This window comes from Talaromyces amestolkiae (assembly GCF_001896365.1).
Source record: "Talaromyces amestolkiae strain CIB chromosome Unknown scaffold6.1, whole genome shotgun sequence".
Lineage (NCBI taxonomy): Eukaryota > Fungi > Ascomycota > Eurotiomycetes > Eurotiales > Trichocomaceae > Talaromyces > Talaromyces amestolkiae.
In genome coordinates, this window is record NW_024468042.1 from 631745 (window position 1) to 648156 (window position 16412).

The 16412-nt window shown below is 47.7% G+C and overlaps 6 protein-coding genes across 6 annotated transcripts; 5 read left to right on the plus strand and 1 right to left on the minus strand.

Moving 5' to 3' along the window:
- Positions 1 to 72: 72 nt before the first annotated feature.
- Positions 73 to 1338, plus strand: BHQ10_003791 (uncharacterized protein; the record flags this gene model as incomplete). Its single annotated transcript, XM_040876086.1, has 1 exon — positions 73 to 1338. One exon carries the CDS (start codon positions 73 to 75, stop codon positions 1336 to 1338), a length of 1266 nt encoding a protein of 421 aa, XP_040732295.1.
- A 1475-nt stretch (positions 1339 to 2813) lies between these two features.
- On the plus strand, positions 2814 to 4607 carry BHQ10_003792 (uncharacterized protein; the record flags this gene model as incomplete). Its single annotated transcript, XM_040876087.1, has 5 exons — positions 2814 to 3204; positions 3263 to 3376; positions 3437 to 3563; positions 3624 to 4053; positions 4110 to 4607. The coding sequence occupies 5 exons, from the start codon at positions 2814 to 2816 to the stop codon at positions 4605 to 4607; spliced, it is 1560 nt and encodes a 519-aa protein (XP_040732296.1).
- A 1374-nt stretch (positions 4608 to 5981) lies between these two features.
- Positions 5982 to 6915, plus strand: BHQ10_003793 (uncharacterized protein; the record flags this gene model as incomplete). The annotated part of the gene is made up of 4 exons (XM_040876088.1): positions 5982 to 6202; positions 6255 to 6549; positions 6604 to 6799; positions 6863 to 6915. The coding sequence occupies 4 exons, from the start codon at positions 5982 to 5984 to the stop codon at positions 6913 to 6915; spliced, it is 765 nt and encodes a 254-aa protein (XP_040732297.1).
- Positions 6916 to 7152: 237 nt separating this feature from the next.
- On the minus strand, positions 7153 to 8438 carry BHQ10_003794 (uncharacterized protein; the record flags this gene model as incomplete). The annotated part of the gene is made up of 2 exons (XM_040876089.1): positions 7153 to 7834; positions 7891 to 8438. 2 exons carry the CDS (start codon positions 8436 to 8438, stop codon positions 7153 to 7155), a joined length of 1230 nt encoding a protein of 409 aa, XP_040732298.1.
- Positions 8439 to 8698: 260 nt separating this feature from the next.
- On the plus strand, positions 8699 to 10545 carry BHQ10_003795 (uncharacterized protein; the record flags this gene model as incomplete). Its single annotated transcript, XM_040876090.1, has 2 exons — positions 8699 to 8879; positions 8939 to 10545. The coding sequence occupies 2 exons, from the start codon at positions 8699 to 8701 to the stop codon at positions 10543 to 10545; spliced, it is 1788 nt and encodes a 595-aa protein (XP_040732299.1).
- Positions 10546 to 14041: 3496 nt separating this feature from the next.
- BHQ10_003796 (uncharacterized protein) lies at positions 14042 to 16347 on the plus strand (the record flags this gene model as incomplete). Its single annotated transcript, XM_040876091.1, has 3 exons — positions 14042 to 15809; positions 15867 to 16228; positions 16300 to 16347. The coding sequence occupies 3 exons, from the start codon at positions 14042 to 14044 to the stop codon at positions 16345 to 16347; spliced, it is 2178 nt and encodes a 725-aa protein (XP_040732300.1).
- Positions 16348 to 16412: the final 65 nt, after the last annotated feature.

Sequence of the window (16412 nt, forward strand, 5' to 3'; positions counted from 1 at the left end):
TTTGTAGCAACAGATATCGAAATCGACCCCGCCCTTAAAAACTTTGACTACCCAACACCGAACAGTGAAGACATGCGGTCAGAATATAACATGGCTGATCGACTCACCATCGATGTCGAATGCCCACCGTTGGGTACCAGTACATGTTCCAGCTTCTCACCAATGGACTCACCTACACCGACTCCTACCTCTCTTTATAGTCAGGGCTCTTTGGCCTCGCCTGGGTGGCATGAGGGTCACGGTTATCCTCATGGACTTGAGGCTCCTAGAAATTCGACGCCATTGAGAAGCAGCTTCCGCCTGGCTGATATAACAGCAGGAGATGGCATCATGTCTCAATACGACAACGTCGACGGACACGAGCGAATTCCACTCTTTGATTATATTCCAGGATACACAGATAATGTTGAATCGTTCTGGGTTCCCCAGGACCTGTCGAAGTCCTTTGACCAGACGACTAACTTTCCTTGCCCGCCTCAAATGGTTCAGCCATACCCTCAAATGGCCCGCAACTACTACCGAAATAACCAAGCCAGCTATCTACCTGAGTCGGCATCTAACCCGTGCCTGTCTCGTCCAATCTTTCAACAAAACGATCGTCTGCCGAACTCCATGTCAATGAGCAACATGGCTCAGTGGATGCCTTCAGCGGATATGATGCAGCCCCAGACTATAACACCAGCTCAGGCGTTCCCCCAGCCGATGACTCCCCCGTCCTCATACGCCGGCTTTCCAGGATCCGCCAATACACTTCGGACTCACACACCTGTGACGCCAGTTCGATCATGCTCTATGGGCTCGGGAACAGAGACTCCCATGTCACGCCTTTCCGGTGGTCCCAGTGACCACACAGACGAAGAATGGATCTCGCCAGGTATGAGAGAGAGTCTACGACACCGCCAGCCTCAACGACAACTCTCCCGAAAGACACTCAAGAAGTCACTATCGAAGCAAAGTCTGAAATTAGAGAACCTCCCATCCATCATCAAACAAGTCCAATTCCGATGCAAGGAGCCCGGCTGCAAAGGCCGCTTCAAGAGACAAGAGCACCTCAAGCGTCATATGAAGAGCCACTCGAAGGAGAAGCCTCATGTCTGCTGGGTTCCAGGCTGCAACCGCGCCTTCTCGCGCAGCGATAACCTCAACGCTCACTACACCAAGACTCATAGTAAGCGTGGCGGACGTAACCGTTATGTTGCCACACTTGATGAAACCAGTCCTGACTACGATCCCGAATTCCGTGGTCAATTGACACCCGATGGACGTCCAATTTACGGGTCTAAGTTGGATGACCCCATCCCAATGGATAATGACATGGACGCCGAGTGGGATGAGTGAGTCGGTCGAGGTTGAGTGATAAATCGGAGAGCAGGCTATATACCCTTGAGGAGGATTGATACATTTCCCTAATTTTATTCTTATACAGCACACGGGGTCACTACTATACAGGCTCAGTTCACGCTTCGCAGCACCTCTTGTACAATTATTGTGTGAAACAAAAAGTGTCAGGTCTTCTTCCAGAAGGGTTTGGCGTTCCTATATTTCATCTGTTCCTTTTCGTCGAAGTTCTGGTTGATGCTGTCTTTTCCTTTGTATTGTTGCATCGTGGAAATTGGAGATATAGGTTGGGCTGGCAATCTGATTTTTTCTATCTGTTCTTATTCTGCTTATCTCTGTTGATGTTAATGCTTTGTCTCCTTGCCGCCTTGTACCACCACTTGCTGCATTACATTGTTTTTACTCTTAGTCTATTACTACTTACAATAAGCACCCCCGAGTGCGACTAATTCGAAAACAGCTGAAGACTCATTGTGTCCAGTCCTGCAAGCGTTCAAATTTCACAGTACAATTAAACTTCGACTAAGCTGATTGATAACTGGGGAAATATTGATTGCCTCATCGTTAGTTTTTGTCTCTCCCTTGCTTGTCTCCCTGATAATGGAGGAAGGCTGGATTGGAGGTTCACAACAGCCAATCAGAACAAGTTCCTCGCGTGATGTTTTTTATGCCGGTAATCTCGTAGAGTTTATTGATCGACGTTATTAACGACTCAAGTCTGTTTCACATAATTATACGAAGGCAGACGATCCGTTCATTTGGGGAACAATATGAATATGCGTAGTGGTTAGGGTTTAGGGCTAGTTATGCCGATAGGTAGTACGAAGTACGGGGTACACCTCGGGGTAAACTCAACTACCAATTCTAGTCCTCAGCCGTATCATTTGTTAACCCTGTTAAGATTCCATTAAGATAGATACGTATCTATGAAGTCAGCGTATGTGCGTGAAACGTACTCCGTGATTTCGCATTCCTTTGTCTCTTCCACGTCGGAGTTCGACGCCCACCTAATCGAACTCCGCCATCAGCGCCGCACCCCATTCAGCTCGGAATTGATACATGCAAGAAACGTTGGAGCCTGGCCAACTTTGATACAACAACGATAAAAAGATTTAAATTAGAGAACGGTCATAGGCTGAGATAAGATTGACTAGTGCTGGCGAACTTATTTAGTTGGTCGTTTTGTCTCGTTTTGCTAGTTAAATGACAACAAATCAAACAGTAAAGTGACGTGCTTCCAACGTTGGCTTTTGTTATCGGGCTGAACATTCCACTGACATTTTTCAATGTATTCCGAGTCTAGCAGGGTAGCGCTTAAAGATCTTCTAATCGTGTTGCCTAATAGACGGGCTATCGAGAAGTTAGGAAATAAATATTAACCCTCTCAATGTTTTGTCTTCGATTACATATCCAAAAAGTCAATTACATTATCGGCCGTGACTGACCGCGACAACTGCGGCTGAACAGCAGACAAAATGGACCTCCAGAACGAAACAACACCGCTTCTCGCAAATCCTCATCAACACTACATCGAAGACGAGTCTACCGAGTCTCAAGCCGGGGTATCAGAACCATCATCACAATGGCGCCTCCTCCCAGACTGGTCACCGACCCAATGGCGCGTCATGATCGCAGGCGCACTGCTCTTGCTATCAGTCAACTTCGGAAATTTTATAGCCCAACCACCGCAACTCCAGATCATTGAGGATATTATTTGCCGGAATTACGTACAGTCAATCAACGCGACGTCGTCTACGTTATCTGGTGGCATGGTAGCTGAAGTTGATAATATTTGCAAATCGCCGGCGGTGCAGAAGGAGCTTGCGCTCGTAACGGGGTGGAAGAATACATTTGATATTTTGCCATGTAAGTATAACCAAAAAGACGGCAATGCGTATGAGGAGTGGTGCTGATGTCTGGATAGCTGTTGCACTGGCCTTGCCTTTTGGTATTTTGGCAGATAAGATTGGGCGAAGACCCGTTGCCATTATGGCGCTTGTTTCGTTGATGTGCAGTGAGATATGGTGTCGGGTTGTCTGTACGTACTTACTGCTAGGCAAGCTTTGTTGATTAATGCGATGCTAATCCTGTGGTACAGGCTGGTTCAATCTACCCGTTCGCTTGCTTTGGCTCGGCGGAGTCTTCCAACTGCCAGGCGGCGGCAATCTTGTTGCTGTGACTATGCTCATGACCATAGTAGCAGATGTCTTTTCTGCGGAAGAAAGGTCGGAAACTGCTACTCGCTTTTCAACTGTACTCATAACTGACATAATGATCCACAACAGAGGCACAGCAATCTTCCGTCTAACCGCAATGTCATTCGTGGCCGAAATCGTCGGAATACCGTTGGGCGCAACGATGTTAAAATCCAACCCATGGACCCCATTCATGTTGGGAATGCTCATCATGATTATTGGTTCAATTTTTGTCCTTTTCATGCCGGAGACACTTAATCAGGTTAACGCCACGGACGGTATACAAGAGAACTCAGAAGACTCTGATGATATCTCTCAGCTATCGCCAGCAAAAAGTGGGACAGTCGCACAGATTGTCGCTGCGAAAGCGCAAGAATTTATCTCGTCTTCTAGGTTCTTGTGGACTTCACCACGTGTGCTGATTTCCATTATTGCCGTGTTTGCTGGTAGTCTGGACGAGAGTTCGGTGTATCTGCTCATCCAGTACGTATCAGCAAAGTTCCATTGGACTATCGGTGAGGTATATGATCATCTATCCTTATCTGCAAAGACAATTGGCATTTAACAATCTTGCAGGCAAGCTACCTCCTCTCAGTACGAGGCTGCATGACCCTCGTAACCCTACTCATTGTCCTTCCCATTGGATCCTCCTTCCTGACCCGATTCCTCCATTACGACTCCATCACAAAGGACCTAAGCATCGCCCGCTTCGCCGCCATATCAGGTGTCCTTGGCTACCTCCTGATCTCCATTGCATCCACAACTTTCTCATTACTCGCGGGAATATTATTCATCTCATTCGCCGTGCCCTTTGCATGGTCAGTCGTCAGTGTGGCTACATCATTTGTGCCATCGCAAAACCAGGTGGCGACGCTGTACTCTGCAATGACAGTATCCAAGTCTGTGGGAGGTGTTATTGCGGGCCCGGTATTTGCGAGCTTGTATGGGGTGGGAATGCAGTTGGGCTTGGAGTGGTCGGGCTTGCCGTTTGCGGTGGGCTCGTTGATTTTCTTTTTGGCGCTTATCCCGGTTGTTTGTATTAGAGCGCATGCGCGCGTTCCTGAGGGGTCTTGATTTTGACAGCTTTTAATGAGCTATGATTGAAGGAAGTCGGCAAGCCGAATTACCGGTTGAGTAATATACAGGAGCTATTAGGCGGGTTATTTGTCGCATTTTGATACACCGTACCACTCAAAGGTTCTCTACACGGGTTAGAATCTTGATTTTTCTTTCAGAGATGACATGAGAAATGAATTGTCATGCATGGCGTTCGTCTCGAAACAAATCAGATATTAAACAAGGAATCAAACAGATAGAACAGACCACGCATCCCAAGCCCTCCAAGCCTCTTCAAGCCTCTTAAGCCCCAAAGCTATTTGGCATGTGATCCAAACAATAAAACATGGAAGAAGTCATCGCGGAGCAGATAAGTAATTACGTATGTATCTGCTTCGGCAGACTCCGATACAATGATCAACCCGCCCCGAATTTACAGTGCAACGTTATTCCTGGCCCAAAACTTAGCAGAGTAGCATCCACTCGCTAAGCATTCGCGATTGATAACGCTTATTGGGTACTGCGTCGGGACTTAGTGTAGACGCCAGATCGCCGCCAGGACCGGCTTAATTTAAGCCCCGGTGTTTGGTTTCAGCCTCGTTTATGAGTATTTGGATTGGTTTGTTGGATTGATGATCTCAGATCCTCAATATTCCGTAAAAAAGCATTTATTATCGCAATATTTTCGAGTTCGTGCCAGAAAGTAAAAGAAGTACGCCGTTGTTGTGTGCAAGCAAATGAATGCTCTGAGGCATTAGGGCTAATTTCCGAGATCTGATCATCTCCGAATGATCAAGACATGGACATCCCGGACTTGGTATCAACATCAGGAAGGTGTCATTGCATAGATTAAATGCTTAACTACGCCTGCATGAGCTTATCCCGAAGCCTAACTGTGTTGGCGACGTGAAGAATATCGAGAGCTGCCTCTCTTGTGTCTTTTGATTGGCTACTACGCGACTGTCGTACCTGGCACATCTAGTTATCATACTCGAAAAGATCCTTGTACTTGGCTAGATTGGCTGCATACGTAGTAAGAAATACGGGATTTTAGTATCCCCCCCACACCCAGAACGTCGATCGTGCGACAACATCATATAGCCACAAATCAGCTCTGGCGAATGAGCATACGCGATGCAACATTGTGATTGTGTGGTTACGAGCAGATGGTGAGGGCGAGTGATTCTATTTGATGATTGACGGAGAGATCTCTATGCATAATTTTAGGGGATTTGTAGTACCTCTTGTGTATCTTGTGTCTATATAGTACATTGTCTTGATAATATCCACTTTTGTTTCCTACTTAAAGGTCGGGAAGCTGCTTCAACGGAAGTAGAAACACAACCTGTTTACATACATTCTCAGCCCAAACAAATAACTTAATCAAACAATATGTCTCGCGCACTCGGTGTCATCGCCCTCGGCGCTGCTGTCAAGGTTGCCCTCGCCGGCACCCTTGAAACCTGCTCTTCCAGCTCCCCTTTGAGTTGCAGCAGCAGCAAGTCGGCCTCTTGCTGCTACGAGTCTCCCGGTGGTCTTTTGCTCCAGACCCAGTTCTGGGACTATAGCCCTTCCATCGGTCCTTCTGACTCTTGGGGTATCCACGGACTCTGGTGCGTCCTATTAAAGACCGCACTATCTATCTATTGATACTGACTACTTCAGGCCCGATAACTGCGATGGCTCCTACGATGAGAGCTGCGACTCCTCACGTGCATACAAGGACATCACCACCTTGATCCAGAACGCAGGTAAAACCGACCTGCTGGATTACATGGACACCTACTGGCAGAGCAACGACGAGTCCACCGAGGCCTTCTGGGAGCACGAGTGGTCTACCCACGGCACTTGCGTCAACACCATAAAACCGTCTTGCTACACTAACTACTCGACTGGTGATGAAGCGGTGGACTTTTTCCAGCAGGTTGTGGATCTGTTCAAGACGCTGGATACTTACTCTGTTCGTCCCCCGCTGCTAGTCTTTATGGAGACATAGAAAAGCTAATTTTGATAGGCTCTCTCAGCTGCTGGCATCACCCCAGATGACAGCGCGACTTATGCCCTGAGCGATATTCAGGATGCTGCCGCTGCCATCCACGGTGGCAAGGTTCCCTACTTTGGTTGCTCCAGCGGCGCTCTGTCGTCTGTTTACTACTATTTCTACCTTTCTGGAAACGCTATCAATGGAACTTATAGTCCTACTGACTCTCGTATGTTCTTCAATTTTGAATACTGCCCTGAGAAACTCTTGACTGACGTTACTTGCACTGTAGCCAACAGCTCCAACTGCCCCGATACTGTCTCGTATCCTCCCAAGTCTGGTTAAACATGACTGTAAGTACAATGATACTGTTTATTTGACTCGTGCCAATTACTAATACCAATGTGCAGAAGAGTACCTTATGATCAGTAGTCGAGGTATCCAAGCGGGATGAATTATGGCTTACGCAAAAAATGGGTGGAACGAAGCACGACTCAATGACCAGCACTGATTGCGCGCTGTTTGAATTTAAAAATATGTACATATCGTAGTATACAATACTTATACGAGACAAGTATATCTTCATAACCCCTTGAGCCGAATAGTTCTCCTCTCTTCCTCCCTGATCGCATCGACTTTGTTCAAGAAATCCATGCGACCCAGGTAACCCTCTTTGGCCTTGCTGTGCACATTGAGTTCATCCTGAATACCAGTTTGATCAACGTATTGCGCCCAGTCAAGCTTTGACTTTTCGACGGTATTGAGTTTAGGGCCTTTGAGTTCGTCTCCCGACACAGCTTGCACCGCTTGTTTCTCCCAGCTCTTTTTGATGATGCCTGTAGGGTTGGGATCGAAGCGCGATATCTTTCTGACGGGTCGTCGTAATTGTATGACGACTGTTTCGCCCTGTGAGACATCTTCTGAACCGCTTGATTTCGTGCCGGCGGTTTCTGCCAGGTAGAGTTTCGCTTCGGCCGAGTCGCGAGGGACCAGTTTCTCTTCTGTGTGGATTTCTCCGGCGAATTTATATGTTCGTTTGATCTTTATCATGTCCTCGGAAGGTAGTTTATCGTGTGTCGGCGCATCTGTAGCTTTTTCGGTTTCCTGGATTACGGACGGTTCGTCGACTGGCTCTTCCGTAACTACAGGTTTCTGACTTTGTAGAAGACCAGAATCCGAGTTTGGAGCATTCATCATATCCCATAACGCATCGACGTCGATAGTTGCACCGTCTATCTTTGCAAGAGGTCTTCGATCTTCCTGCCTGTAGTCCACGCATCAGCACAACCCATTGTACTTCCTCTCAATCGATCAACTTACATCTTCATCCTCATAGCTCTAGTCTTGACAAATCCTCCCCCTTCGCCCTCCGAAAGCTCAATGTCCACATCGTCCTCATCTTCATCTCCAGCGGCCTTCTTCTTTTTCTTTTTGTTCTTCGCTTTCGATATCGTAGCCTCATCCCCAGAATCTAGTTCCATTTCATCGTCATTGCGAGGTTTTCGTTTCTTTATGCTAGGCTTATGTGTAACATCGAGTTTCCGTTTCTTATTCGATCGGGTATGGTCTGCTTCTTCTTCATCTTCGTCTTCTGAGGAAAGGCCTGAGTCTTCGCCTGCAACGTCGGCTTCGTCGAGTTGGAAGTCGGAGTCTTCTTCGGAATCGTAGTTCTCATTGTCGACGTCGAGGGTAGCGACGGTGGGATCGGTATCAACTTCTTTAGCCATTTCTTCGGAAATTAAGGGACGGGGTAAAGAAAAGCCCAAATCTATCGTGCAGAGAGCTTGATCAGGAACAATTAATTGAATCGCGTCGCGGCGGCGTTTAATAATACTGCCGAAGGCGGTCAGATCGGAGAATATGTACATTGCGGAGTCATACTTGAACTTTTTCAAAGTCAACACTTCGAGCGGAATAAATCTTCATAGGTCTGAAATCCTGTGTGTTGCTCTTCCAGAGCCTTTTGGGAACTTACTTTAAAGTATCACATTGACATTTCACTAAAAGACGACCGTTCACCATCGCAAACCAAAATCACCGACGCGGGGCAGAACTTTGAATATTATCACTTCGCTACGCCGATTCAAGAACCGAGTGGTATTTTGGAGCTCGACTCCTAGAGGCAATCATGCCTCACTCCGTTCCTGTACCCTTCTCTGGTTTCCAGGCCATTATCCTGTGTGGTCCTGGAGTTTCGCTCAATACTTTCACATCCAACCCTGAAGAGTTTCCCAAAGCTCTTATACCAATCGCCAACAGGCCGATGGTATGGTATCCTCTAGACTGGTGCTATCGAATGGGCATAACCAGTATGTCTCTCAGTACGACTTTTTAGAGTATCGATTACTAATACTATTCGACCTTCTAGATATTACATTAGTGACACCCCCGGCTAGTCAAGCTCCTCTCGAGGCAGCACTTTCGCAAAACCCACATCTTACATCGCTTCCTGCCCCTTCACCATCCGTCCTTGCGCCGAGCGGGTTGACTTTGACCACCGGTACTGCAGAGTTGCTTCGCTTTCCCGAAGTACAATCAGCTATAAAATCAAACTTTATCCTCTTACCGTGCGATCTCATTTGCGATATACCGGGAGAGTCCCTCCTCGAATCATGGATGGTATCTCAAGCTTCTCTCAGCGGATCGGGGCAAGAACAAAGCTTAAAACACGGGGGTAATATCAAATTCTCAGATGTCCGCGGCGAAAATGCAGGACGTAGAGGTGGTCTTGGAGTATGGTATCAGACACGCGACAAAGAAGAAAGCGTCAAGGGAGAAGTCGCAGATTTCGTTGCGACTGCTGCGTTGGATCAGAATGAGGCTCCGGCTGTATACCCTCCCGTTGACGGGCCTGGGTCCATACGGTACAATCTGTCGAAACTGGTATATGCTATGCCGATGGATTCTCTAAAAGAAAAAATGGAAGAGGAGAAGGGGCTTTTGATCAGACATTCGCTTGTCAACAAGCATGCGCGGATAAAACTGTTGACTACGTATCGTGATGCGCACATTTACGTGTTTCCTTACTGGGTCAAGGAGTTGGCAAGGAGAAACGAAAAGTTTCAAAGCATAAGTGAGGATTTGGTCGGTTGGTGGGCAAAAGCAGAGTGGCAGAAGGGACTAGGCGAGAAGCTGGGTCTGAGGGAGATTTTTGAAGAAGCCAACAACGCAGCAGACAACGCGAGTCATGACGGCGATGAGGTCGAAGATGAAGTTGACTTGCGAGCAATGAGCACGACCAAAGCTAGCACTGGAGAGTTGCAAAACACAGGTCTCACCGGCGTATTGACTAGGCCACGCTTGGCATCGCGAGTCAACACCATGGCCTCTGAAGCCGATTTCGACAGCGCCGTAGCAGCTCAAAACAAGAACTCGAAATTAGCCGTTCCGCCAATCTTTGCCTACATCCACTCTTCACTACCCTCTGCACCATTAGTACGACGCGTCGACAGCTCAGCGCTTTTGCTATCTGTGTCTCTAAAACTAGCAAAACTGGACGCAATTGAAGAAGTCGGCCGCCCCAACTCATCCCCATTTGCGCACACCGCCAAAGTCGCGTACCCAGCCGGCATCGCTCAACGCTGCACAGTAACACGACAAGACTGCCTGCTCGCGGAGAACGTGACCGTGGAAGAGAAATGCGTTATCAAGGAAAGCGTCATCGGCGCAAACTGCCACATTGCGTCCGGCGCGCGCCTAACGCGCTGCGTCGTGATGGCAGGCGCAGTGATCGGTCCGAGGTCAGTTCTGACGGGCTGCGTGATTGGGAATCGATCCAAGATTGGACGCGAATGCAATCTCAAGGATTGCGAGGTCCAGGATGGGAATGCGGTGCCTGATGAGACGGATGCGAAGAATGAGAAGTTTATGGTGTTTGAGGGTCTTGATACTGAGGATGGAGATGGGGAAGGGATGAGCGTGGATGACGAAATGGGCGCTGGTGCCGATGATGGGGATGCGAATTTAGGCTTTTAGACGTGGTTATACCGTAACGCAATCGAAAGATGATGAATATACCAAGCATACTATTCAAGTCAGCTTCTCATATCATGCATATCTTGTCACCATGGTAAATATTCATTCATAATGAACCCTAACCTCACTGGCCCCATCCGGAATGCCACATTCGACTAGTCCATCCTCCACCCAGATTAACTTTACAACCCACTCCATCATTGGCCAGTGTTTATTAGTGTATATATCTCATTTCGTCAAAAGTGCTGGTTTCAGGGATATTTGTAGAGGGGTAATTTATATTAAAGAGCGACAACCGAGTGCAGACCGCTAATTCCGTTTGGAGGGAATACACCTCATAGGATTTAATTACCTAGGTAGATTAGTGCCCCTATTGATCTGCGACGAAGGATCAATGGTGTACTCCATGCATCTCCGAGTGTTCCGTGCTCTCAGTGTTGGCGTTGTAGATGTCAGGAGAGTATTGACATGTTCGTATGTAAGGGCGTACAGAGCGCTATGTTAGTGCTCTGTAACTATGTATCGCTATTGGTGAGGTGTCTATGCAAGAAATGTAGTAGTCAATTGCCTAGGCAGGCGTTTATGCCAGACATACGTCGACGGGCACGTGCTGATCAGCACGACTGTCTGTCCATTCATTTTTCTTCACTTTTTTTTTATAATGTAGCATTTATTTTGTACAGAATTAGGAATGGTGATATGACAATTAAATATCAAGAGCAGATGCATGATTCATGAAATGTACTCGTACTCGTACCACAGTCTTTCTCTCCAAAACGACGATAAGAGCACGGGCAAGGTTACACCACCCCTATTTATCGTCTCCGTACCATCCTGAGTCAGGACGTTACTAGCCCATTTACTAGCGCCTGCCCCGTCGTCGAGTAAACAGATACAAACAAGTATTAAATAAATAGCCCCTCCTCTTCGACATACGCATCGAGATATTACCCAGTACGTATGTATCGACTGGAATTCAAAAAAAAAACTTTAAATCTGTCACGGCACATTCCTCTCGTCCCCTTCAAATTAGAGATTGTGAGAATTGGCATTCCAGAGTCCACGTGTGCTCCATACATACATGGACGAGAGCTGTCAGAGTGAATTACTGGGGAACGACCTTCCTTTCGGGGGCCCCATACGTTGGAATGCGTACTAGCTGTTTCTACCAGGACGGATCGCGATACTAGAATTGGGTGCACCGTGCTTATCACTGCCAGTTATCAGTGGCACAGCTTTACTTATTTATGGAGTTGACAGGGTCACTCGCATGCAGGATAATATTGAAATGTATGGACACTGGACAGTGCAAAAAGCCACAAAGTCAATGTTATCTTTGCCGTGCGAACGTCATTGAACCAGATTACAAGGGTTTCGAGGTTATTTCAACTTTGATTATGATCGTGCGCGACATCCTGAACAAAACGAAGCAAAGACAATATTATTATTAAATATTATCATTGCTGTTACGCACAGCATGTAGTCCGATGTACAGTCAGACAGAAGTGCCATGCAGGGACGCGGCCAATAGCTGAATTAGGCGAGCCACACTTGACTCGATGCGCATGAAATGTTGAGATGGTGCGACTCGGGTTGCTGCTGCGTACAGATAACCAATTGCGTATGGTATGGAGCACTTTGCACTTTTTTATACCTGGTGGTACCATATTACGGTTATCAAAGTTGTATTTAGGTTGACTGATATATTACTCCGTAGTACTATAGTATTTATCCATGGGTATATGTATACTATGTATATATGGGGTCGATTCCAACCAGTTGATTGGCTCACATGTCTTTTCCGTCGAGCAGACATGCCGCTCTTTCGATGATTGGCTGCACTGCAACGACTTGTCGATCAATGTCTGGGACTCATTAATGATTAGGAACAAGGGGAACCATACGGGGATTTACAGCTCGCTACGCACTTTAGTACAGAATTATTGCGATCGCGACTGGACCGAGCCTCGTGTCTATTATGACTTGCCAAGTTTCCAAGTGACTGGTCTCAGGGAGTTACTTGCAGACGAACTGGCGTCAGTATTGGTACCACGGACTAATACTGACGCGTACAGACCAGGTATCAATCTAGCCCGAGTAGAATAATCGTACGTCAGGCTAGTACCGATACGGCTTAGTGGATATTAGTAAGTCAAGACATCAACAGATTAATCGGCGTCCTTCCTGCTGCTGCGTATGAGCAATGAAAACTCCAACGATATTCAGTAGCAATCAATTGAACAAGACAACTTGCATATGACTTTCTTCATTAACATATCATAGTAATAAATGATACAGCATCCAAGAAGACTTTCGATCGTAAGTACCGTACCGTGTACGAACGATAGTCTAATCCGCCAGCCAATCAGCAGTTATTCCCCGGTGGGGGTAGCGGAGCTGACCATTCCTGGCGTCCCCTGGGCCCTGGCACGGTCGCTGGCTCTTTCCCTCTGTTTCGCTGTGTTCCTTCCTCCACGAACCTTCTTTGCCTGAGAAACGAAGCTGTCTTTCTGTCATCTACTCCTCCACATCTCACTCTGTGTGTCTATCTCGTTGTGTTGTTTTCATCGTTTCAGTCTCATCCTTTTTCTTTCTTTGCCCTTTGCCCTTATCCCCATCTACGCCATCTCCCCATCCCCTTCCCCCCCATCTCGCTCGCTGCCCTTGTCCCTAATCCTCCCACCCCCTCCCCATTCTGTCGAGGCGTCGAGGGAGAACGTGTGAGAAACCGGCCCACTCACAGCAAGTCTCGTCGTTCGGTGACTGGAATTCGTCGTCCTGCCTGTCCTCTGTGAACAGGCAACGTTATCTCGATTTGCTCTCGGATCTGGTTATCTACTATTCTTTTCTTTTCGGTTCTATCCATCGCAGTATATTCGACCTGTTGGCCTCCTTGTTCGCGTACATGTCTTGAGAACCCCTGATCGCTTGCTTCCGGAAACCTTACGTGTTGCCGTGGCCTTCCCCCTCTGCAAGACGGCCATCTATTACAGTGAGTCAGGTAGTCGGTCGACGATAATTCTTACTTGGGTATCCATCATTCTCTTATTTCATCGGCATTTGATACTGTTGCATCAATTTCGGGCGTTTTTTGCGTTTCAATTTCGATTCTTGCAGATACTTTTTTCTGTTGGTACCGACCGGTTCTACCGTCGTACAGACTTGTTGTTTTAGCAAGTAGGTAGTCTGCCTTGTCCTCCTTGCGAATACGAATCCTCCCGCCGATTACAATCCTTCCGTTCTCCTCGCATCCTCCGTTTCTTGTCTCGACAAGTGCATGCTCGAATTCGTCATTCTACTGTTTCTTTCGTGCTGAGTTGCTAACTTCTTATCCTCAGGCAACGTCTATAATCCGTTCTTTTCACCACCATCGCCGATACACTCGTTATTACTCGTACTCAGCAAGGAAGTGAATTGCGGAAGCCGAGAACATAAAGTAGCGACTAGCCGTTGTTAAAGGGAAACAAAGCATTCTGCGGGCAAGGCTCAAGCCACCATGGCAGCGTTGGTCCAAACGATTCCTCAACAAAACGGTACTGTGACGCTCCTCCAAACCCGCCCAGCATCATCAACTGCTCAGACCTCTTTCATATCCACTTCACAAATCACCCAACCTCAAGTCGGCCGTGGACACAGCATGTCGTTGAGTTCTTATAATGGCGTGAACAATTCCGCCAACAGGAACTCGGTGGCTCCCTACGCCTTTACGAGCACCCCGGGTTTGCTGGCTGGAACTGCTAACCAGCAACGTCACATGGCCTGGTCTCCCCAGCTTCGACCGGACAGTCTCTCACCCGCGCCGCTCTCACAGAATAACGCCCCCAATAACTCATCACATTTTGCAGCTGGTTCTGTATCGTCCTCTTCGGGCTCTTCAAATTCCTCCTCTCGACCTTCTTATATTTCACAAGATGATAGCATACTTTCCTCGCGCCGAAGGACAACCGATGTGACCCCTCGACCTTTGTCGACCATTAACTTGTCGACCCAGTACAGCCCTATAAGCTTGTCCACGTCCACTCCTTCTGTCGTATCTCCCCCATCTTCTACCTCTTCACCCTCGACCTCGACTCCTTCCAAACCACTACCTGATCGTTATCGACGAGTTAAACGCACCATTACAGATGACAATACGGCTCAATCAGCCGTTTCGATACCGGCTCGATCGTCTTCTTATGATCTCTCCGCAACCGCAGTGGTTCTGCCTCAACCAGCACGACCTACGATTGTAACACACACCCGTACACCGAGTGCAGATGACAGCCGTGTTGGAAAGCAGTCAAATCCGGATGTCGCCAAACGGTATCGACGTCGCAGCTGGGCCAATATGGATGCATTCTCCCAGGAGTCTCCCTTGGACAGTTCTTCTCTATTTGCTCCACTACCCGATCTTAAATTCACAACTCCAGAATTATCCCGACCTACATCCTCAAAGTCGGAAAAGAGCAATTCAATCGACGGCAAGTCGGACAACAAGACTTCTATTCCGAGTCTTGACTCTAAATTCTCGACAAACGCCTCTCATAATCCGTCTCCGCTTGCCAACCAAGTCGCAAACAACCCATCTCCCGCTCCTACGAATACTACCCCATCTACGTTGAGCAGCCCCGCCGCACAGCGTCTAGCAGACATAAGCAGGGCCAATGGCAAGAAGCCGGGCAAGTCACGCTTGCGAAGGGCATTCTCGTTTGGCAGTGCTGCTGAACTTCGCAAGGTATCCGTTCAAAACTCTATGGGAAGACGGGAGGGCGAGCTGTCGGCAAACGCTGGTGATGAGTTAGATCCAGAGCAAGCTGCTATTGCAGCACAGCAAGAGGCCAACGGGTTGGGTAATAATATTTACTCCCACCAGCTGGGATCGACCGATAACCTTTCAATATCATCGACCGCATCTTCCGCATCTATTATGCTTCGAAAGATGGGCAGGGGAATGAAGAAATCCACCCGCTCACTTGTGGGTCTGTTCCGTCCAAAGTCGATCCTCAATGAGAGCACGGACGCAGTGGTCATCGAACCTACCGCTCCTCAATTGTCAGTGGTCAATATCGAAGCTGAGCGTAAGACTGTCACCGCCAACCCTGATCCTCATGATCAGAACGGTGGTGGTACTGTCTTTCCCAAGATTCAGCCTACCAAAGAAAAGACCAAGACTCCGGCGGTTGTGAACAACAACCTCCCTGACGTCAATTCTCGCAAGAGTATTGTAGGCGGAGAGCGTGAGCGTGCTGAAGTGTTGGCCGCGGTCAAGAAGGGAATTTTGAAACGTGAGTGACAGTTGTCTATTGATATCAGGATATATCAGAATAACTAACGTATTGCAGGCTCTGGAAGCGCTTCTCCGGTTGGAAAACCTATGGAGCTAACACCGCCACACATTCCTGATTCACCAAATTCCAGCGCCCCAAGCACACCTGAAGAACACTCACATCGAGTCGGCCATCGACGAACGGATACGGTCAAGATTGAAGGAGAAGACTATTTCATGACACGCCCAGTGTCGAAGAGCGCTCCTATTACCCCACATCCAGGTGGAAGCAGGAGCATTGTGTTCAGCCCACGCATCCAGTTCCATGAAACTTGGCCCAGCTGTGAATACGACCGACGAGGCGATACAGCGACATGCAACAAGTTGACTCCTCTGTTAGCTCAGCAGATCAAGGAGGAGTTGAATACATTTAAAATGGTGAGCCTCGCATTTTTCTTCTTTGCACCGAGTCTAGGTATCCTCTGAGTGACAATACTAACAATTCATAGGAGATGGAAGTTCATGAGACATCAAAGATCTATACGCATTTCCTCTAATGCATTCCATTGGCGTTCAAATCAGCATCGCTTTCGGAACATTTTGCATCACTCAGCACTCTATC